Below are 7,500 nucleotides of genomic sequence, written 5' to 3'. Positions count from 1 at the left end.
ATATATATATATATATTTCTTTTTTTCCCATGCTGCGAATACCTTAATGCATAAATATGCAAGTGCGCAAAAATATCATTAAATATATGTAAATAAAAAGGAACGAGATTTCGACAACGCTTTGGTATTAAGAGTTGATTCTTTATTTTCTTGGCGATGACCCTGAAAGATGGGAGAAAAAAAAAACATCTTTTCTATCATCATTCCTTTCGTATCTCTTTCGTATACTTCTCTTTTTTGCTTCTACTTTTGTCTCCACCTCATGTCTCTTTCGCCCTTTTCTCTCTCCTATCTTTACTGTCTTGTGTATTTGAGTACGAAAGTGAGAGTAAAAAGAGAACGAGAGAACGAGCGGAGAGAACGGGAGAACTAAAGAACGAGCGAATGTGAGAATAAAAGAATGAGAGAACAAGAGAAACAACGAATGTCCAAAGGAAAAAAACAAGCAAGAGAACGAACCAACACGAATAGAGAACGAGAGATTGAGCGAAGGAGAGAACAAACGAACGAGCGAACGAAAGATAAGAGCGAAGGAAAGAGTGAAGGAGGGAACGAGCGAACGGAAGATAAGAGCGAAGGAAAGAGTGAAGAAGGGAACGAACGAACGAGAAAAGAAGAGAACGAGAGAACGGATGAACGAGAGAAGAGAACGAGAACGGACAACCGAAAAAAACAAACGAATGAGCGAAGGAAAGACCGCGCAAACGAGAGAAAGAGAACAGGAGAACGAGCGAACGAGAAAAGAAGAGAACGCGAGAACGAGAACAAGAGAACGAGCGAACGAGAAAAGAAGAGAACGAGAGAACGAGAAATTAAAAGACCGAGCGAACGTGGAGAGAGGAGAACGAGAGACGGCGCGAACGACGAGCGCGCGGAGGAGCGAGAACAAGAGAACGAGCGAGCGAGCGCGCGCGTCGTCTGCCCCATTGTCACCGGGCACCTTTGAACAAGCCTTCCGTCCGCTTTGATCTCAATTTTCAGGTATCAAAACGTCGGCCGGGATGCATAATTCCCACTTGTTGGATCCCTGGGCTCGCCTCCCCGTCCTCCCCCCCTCCCCCCTCTGCCTTCCTCCTCCTCCTCCCTCCTCTCCCCCCTCTGCCTTCCTCCGTCTCCTCCCTCCTCTCCCCCCTCTGCCTTCCTCCTCCTCCTCCTCCTCCTCCTCCGGTATTCTCTCTTTCTTGGGTTCTGTCTTCTCTTTCGTCTTTTCGCTCTCGGGGATTTCTCTCTGTCTCTCACTCGCTGACTCTTTCTCTCTCCGACTCACTCACTCTCTTCCACTCACTCTCGCCCTCTCTCTTTCTCACTCTCACTCACTCTCTTTCACTCACTCTCGCCCTCTCTCTTTCTCACTCTCACTCACTCTCTTTCACTCACTCTCACCCTCTCTCTTTCTCACTCTCACTCACTCTCTTTCACTCACTCTCACCCTCTCTCTTTCTCACTCTCACTCACTCTCTTTCACTCACTCTCACCCTGTCTCTTTCTCACTCTCTTTCACTCACTCTCACCCTCTCTCTTTCTCACTCTCACTCACTCTCACCCTCTCTCTTTCTCACTCTCACCCCCTCTCTTTCTCACACTCACCCTCTCTCTTTCTCACTCTCACTCACTCTCACCCTCTCTCTTTCTCACTCTCACTCACTCTCACCCTCTTTCTTTCTCACTCTCACCCTCTCTCTTTCTCACTCTCACCCTCTCTCTTTCTCACTCTCACCCTCTCTCTTTCACTCACTCTCACCCTCTCTCTTTCTCACTTTCTTTCACTCACTCTCACCCTCTCTCTTTCTCACTCTCACCCTCTCTCTTTCTCACTCTCTCCCTCTCTCTTTCTCACTCTCACCCTCTCTCTTTCTCACTCTCACTCACTCTCACCCTCTCTCTTTCTCACTCTCACTCACTCTCACCCTCTCTCTTTCTCACTCTCACCATCTCTCTTTCTGACTCTCTTTCACTCACTCTCACCCTCTCTCTTTCTCACTCTCACTCACTCTCACCCTCTCTTTCTCACTCTCACTCACTCTCACCCTCTCTCTTTCTCACTCTCATTCACTCTATTTCACTCACTCTCATCCTCTCTCTTTCTCACTCTCATCCTCTCTCTTTCTCACTCTCTTTCACTCACTCTCACCCTCTCTCTTTCTCATTCTCACTCACTCTCTTTCACTCACTCTCACCCTCTCTCTTTGTCACTCTCACCCTCTCTCTATCTCACTTTCACCCTCTCTCTTTCTCACTCTCACCATCTCTCTTTCTCACTCTCTTTCACTCACTCTCACCCTCTCTCTTTCTCACTCTCACTCACTCTCACCCTTTCTTTCTTACTCTCACCCTCTCTCTTTCTGACTCTCACTCACTCTCACCCTCTCTCTTTCTCACTCTCACTCTCACCCTCTCTCTTTCTCACTCTCACTCACTCTCTTTCACTCACTCTCACCCTCTCTCTTTCTCACTCTCACCCTCTCTCTTTCTCACTCTCACTCTCACCCTCTCTCTTTCTCACTCTCGCCTATCTCTATCTCACTCTCACCTTCTCTTTCTCACTCTCACTCACTCTCTTTCTCACTCTCACCTTCTCTTTCTCACTCTCACTCACTCTCTATCTCACTCTCACTAAATCAACATTAGCATAATAAAAAAGAGAAAAAATCCATCAAAATCCCTTACCCAAACACCATCAATGAATAGGAGAAAAAAATCTCATAAAAAAAACAAACAAACAAGGACAACAACAACAAAAACACTCGCGAATTTCCAAACAAACACGAACAAGAACAGCAAAAAACACTCACGAATTTCCTATCGAGGAAGAGCGCCGTCTCGATGTACTTGGGCGTGGAACGGACGTCGCGGGCGTAGCGGTGGCGCACCTGCTTCTTCTTGCGGCCGTGCGTCTGCCGGTTGTAGTTCCTCTCCCGCATGCCCCACTCGTAGCCGGACTGGTAGCCGCACTTCTGCCGGATCTGGGAGTTCTTCGATTCGATGACGAAGTGGGGGTGCTTGGGCTGCGGGGGGGGAGAGAAGGTGGAGAAGGTGAGATTGGGTGGTGGTGGTGGGGGGGAGGGGGAGTTGGAGGTGAGATTGGGTGGTGGGGGGTGGGGGAGTTGGAGAAGGTGAGATTGGGTGGTGGTGGTAGGGGGGAGTTGGAGGTGAGATTGGGTGGTGGTGGTGGGGGGGGAGGGGGAGTTGGAGGTGAGATTGGGTGGTAGTGGTGGGGGGGAGGAGTTGGAGAAGGTGATATTGGGTGGTGGTGGGGGGGGGGGGAAGTTTTGTGATCTCGTGTTCTGGGTCGAATCTTTTATATTTGGGGGTTGACATGGTGGGATGATTTTTTTTTTAAATCTTTTATTCACTTATCTGTTTCGACACAAGGTGATGGAGATGAAGCTGATGTGTAGTTTATTTTTTTTTAGGCTCGCATTTCCTTTTCCTGGACTGGACTGAAGATGTTTTATGACTATTATTACAAATTCCTTTTCTTCACTTATCTAATAGACAGCTATCATAGCAAATACATCTAAGATTAGACAAAAAGGGTCACAGACTGACGGTGCACATCAACAAAATCCCCCCCCCCCCACCCATACGCCTTAAAAAATAATAATATAAAAATGTAATAATAATAATAATAAAATCTGCCAGTACACCTTTGCCTCCCCCCCATCCCCCCTCCCCCCGCCATTAAATGCAAGTAAACTCCCATGCAAGTCGTAGGCAAAGAGGAAAGAAGACACCTTCAACATCTAGAGCCTTCGGAGATGAAGACCCGAAGAGAGGCAGTGATAATAAGGGGAGTATGGTTAAGAGGAAGAAGAGAAGTGGGGAAAAGCTGATACGAAGGAGGAGGAGGAGGAGGAAAAGAAGGAGGAATAGGAGTAGGAGTAGGAGTAGGTACAGCAGCAGCAGCAGAAGCAGCGGCGGTAGCAGTAGTAGAAATAGTAATAGTAATAGTAGTTGTAGTAGTAGTAGTAGTAGTAGTAATAGTAGTTGTAGTAATAGTAGTAATAGTAGTAGTAGTAGTAGTAGTAGTAGTAGTAGTAGTAGTAGTAGTAGTAGTAGTAGGAGGAGGAGGAGGAGGAGGAGAAGGAGGAGGGGGTGGAGGAGGAGGAAGGGGTGGAGGGAGAAGGGCAATGAGGAAGAGGAGGAGAAGGAGGAGGAAAAAAGGAAAAGACAGAGGATGAGAAAAAAGTTAAAATATAGATGAGGATGAGAAGGACAAGAAGAGAAGGAAAATCTGGGAGATATGGAGAAGAAAAAGCCGGCAAGAAAATGAGAAAAAAAGGAAAAAGACAGGAAGAGAAGGAAGAAGCAGGAGGACGAATAGGAAGAGATGAAGGAAGCTAAGCAGAAGGAAGATATGGAAGAGAGTAAGCAGGAGGAGGCAGCAGGAGCAGAAAGAGGAGGAGGAGAAGGAGGAGAATAAGGAGGAAGGAGGAGAATAAGGAGAAGGAGGAGAAGGAGAAGGAGGAGAAGGAGAAGGAGGAGGAGGAGGAGGAGGAGGAGGAGGAGGAGGAGGAGGAAGAGGAAGAAGAAGGAGGAGGGGACGCAATATAGGCCGTATATGGTGGACAAGGCCTCGTCTGGAGTGGCTTCTGGCCTTCTCGCTCCGGCCTCCTGCGCATTTCTCTGGCTCGCTCTCTCGCTCTCTCTCTTTCGCCTTATTGCTTTCCCTTTTGTTCTGTCTCTTTGACTGTCTGGGCCCTTTCCCCTCTCGTGAAGGGTCTTCCTTCTTCTCACTCTTTCCCTATTTCTGTTGGTAGTGCGCGCGCTCTCTCTCTCCCTCCCCAGCCCCCTCTCACACTCTCTCTCCCCCCCACACCCTCTCACACTATCTCTTCTCTGTCTCTCTCCCTCTCCCTCTCCCTCCTCTCTCTCCTTCCATCCTCCTTCCTCCTCTCCTCCTCCCTCCTCTCTCTCTCCTTTCATCCCTCCTTCCCTCTCCCTCCCCCCTCCACCTCTCCTCCCTCCCTCCACACCTCAGTCATCAACAGAATTTCCATCGTGCCATTAAACATTCATTATAAGTGTCACATCTGATTTAACCGTCTCATCTCCATACTTGATTTTTTTTTCTTTTGTAATAACCATAATAATGCATATGAAGAGGTGCCGTGCCGTGTTTGTGTGTTTATGGCTAGCTCGAGAGGCGGTAAAATGGATGTCGAAGGAGAGGGGGGAGGGAGGGAGACGGAGAGGGAGAGGGAGATTGAGATTGAGAGGGTGAGGGAGGGAGGCAAGGAACGAGGGGGGAGAGGGGAAGGGTGACTGTGAGTGGGAGGGGAGGGGAGGGAGGGAGGGAGGGAGGGAGGGAGGGAGGGAGGGAGGGAGGGAGGGAGGGAGAGAGAGAGAGAGAGAGAGAGAGAGAGAGAGAGAGAGAGAGAGAGAGAGAGAGAGAGAGAGAGAGAGAGGGGGGAGAGAGAGGGAGGGAGGGAGGGAGGGAGGGAGGGAGGGGGGAGGGGGAGAGGGAGAGGGAGAGGGAGAGGGAGAGGAGAGAGAGAGAGAGAGAGAGAGAGAGAGAGAGAGAGAGAGAGAGAGAGAGAGAGAGAGAGGGAGGGAGAGGGAGAGGAGAGGGAGGGAGAGAGAGAGGAGAGGGGAGAGGGGGGGAGGGAGGGAGGGAGGGAGAGGGAGGAGAGAGAGAGGGAGAGAGAGAGAGAGAGAGAGAGAGAGAGAGAGAGAGAGAGAGAGAGAGAGAGAGAGAGGGAGAGGGAGAGAGAGAGAGAGAGAGAGAGAGAGAGAGAGAGAGAGAGAGAGAGAGAGAGAGAGAGAGAAAGTGAAGTACATGTTATCTATCTTTATCGCTTAATATAGAGAGAGAGAGAGAGAGAGAAAGTGAAGTACATGTTATCTATCTTTATCGCTTAACCCTATTCTACACGTAAAACACAATCTTCCCACTTCCACATCTAACCCATAAATGTTGCTTTCATTAACTCGCAACAGATGGCGCTGCGCTTCGATTCCAGTCCCATTTTCTTTCGTCAGCAATCCCAGCCATACATACGCCATCGATAATGTCCCCGACAACCTATCCCGTCCTATCTTTGTGGGAAATAAATGCTATCCCGCAAAAGAGGGTTAAAATGCCAAATTGGAATCCCGTGATAGATCCTTAATGAGCGGAGAGGGAGAGGGAGAGAGGGAGAGGGAGGAAGGGAGGGAGAGAGGGAGAGAAGAAGGGAGGGAGAGAGGGAGAGAAGAAGAGAGGGAGAGAGGGAGAGGGAGGAAGGGAGGGAGAGAAGAAGAGAGGGAGGGAGAGAGGGAGAGAAGAGAGGGAGGGAGAGGGGAGAGAAGAGAGTGAGGGAGAGAGGGAGAAAAGAAGGGAGGGAGAGAGGGACAGAAGAAGGAGAGAGAGAGAGAGAGAGAGAGAGAGAGAGAGAGAGAGAGAGAGAGAGAGAGAGAGAGAGAGAGAGAGAGAGAGAGAGAGAGAGAGAGAGAGAGAGAGAGACGTATATCAGAGAGTGCAAGGAAACACCTGTAGCTTGGCGCACAATAGCAAGGGGCTGAGGCTTCGCTAGCATAATGGCCGCGTGGAGTGTCCTCGCTGCCTTCTGTTCTCGGTCGGGCCTCGCGTTTCCTCTTCGCTGCGGGGTTTCAGCTGCACTTCCTCTTAGCTGGGGGTTTCATTTGTTTTTTTTTCCTTTTAGCTGTGGTGTTTCACCTGTACTTTCTTCTTAGCTATGGGGGTTTCAGCTGCACTTTCTCTCCCCTGTGGTGTTTCATCTGTACTTTCCTCTTAGCTTCGGGTTTCAATTCCGTTTTTTTTTTCCTTTTAGCTGTGGGTTTCACTTGTTTTTTCCGTTTTAGCTGTGGGTTTCACTTGCTTTTTTTCCTTTTAGCTGTGGGTTTCATTTGGTTTTTCCCTTTTAGTTGTGGGTTTCACTTGTTTTTTCCCTTTTCGTTGTGGGTTTCACCTGTATTTTCCTCTTACCTGTGTGTTTCACTTCTGTTTTTTTCCTTCTAGCTGTGAGTTTCACCTGTACTTTCCTCTCAGCTGCAGTGCTTCAGCTACACTTCCCTCTTCGCTGTGGGGTTCCATCTACTTTTCCTCTTGGATTTGGGGTTTCACCCTCACTTTCCTCTTAGCGGAGCGGTTTCATTTTCGCGAATACCCTTGGCTCTGAGGCTTCACTGCTGCCTTTCCTTCTTGATTAGGGCGCCCCCTTTGTTTTCTTTTAGCTGTAGGGTTTCATCTTTGTCTTCTCTGTTGTTTTATTTCACTCTTGTTTTTCCTTTTAGCTGTGGGGCTTCATCCTTGTTTTTCCCTCAGGCTCTGGGGTTTCACCGAAGCTTCCACGTCTTTTGGTGAAAAGCTTCACGACTGCATTGTTTCCTTCCCTTTTCTTTAATCAACGTTTAATGATTTGTGCAGTTATCTGGTGAAGATTATTGACTGAGCAAAAGAGCAAAATACACACGAGTGCGTAAGTGCAGTTTCTACTTCTGTCCTAAGCTGTGTAACAATTCTGCTTCAGTTGTCGCATCTTAGCAGGAACGAGGGAC

General features: G+C 48.7%; 1 protein-coding gene across 1 annotated transcript in view; it reads right to left on the bottom strand.

Annotated features, from left to right (window-relative positions):
• mmd (disintegrin and metalloproteinase domain-containing protein mind-meld) overlaps positions 1–7,500 on the bottom strand; it is a gene marked incomplete in the record, with an annotated part of 226,465 nt that overhangs the window by 99,530 nt on the left and 119,435 nt on the right. Inside the window, 1 exon segment of the mRNA XM_070134524.1 lies at positions 2,793–3,005. Within this exon segment, the coding sequence (XP_069990625.1) occupies positions 2,793–3,005 (213 nt within the window).

Source organism: Penaeus vannamei, chromosome 20, assembly GCF_042767895.1.
Source record: "Penaeus vannamei isolate JL-2024 chromosome 20, ASM4276789v1, whole genome shotgun sequence".
Taxonomy (NCBI): domain Eukaryota; kingdom Metazoa; phylum Arthropoda; class Malacostraca; order Decapoda; family Penaeidae; genus Penaeus; species Penaeus vannamei.
Note: the sequence above shows the minus strand (reverse complement) of the source record. Positions and strands in the feature narration are given on the sequence as shown.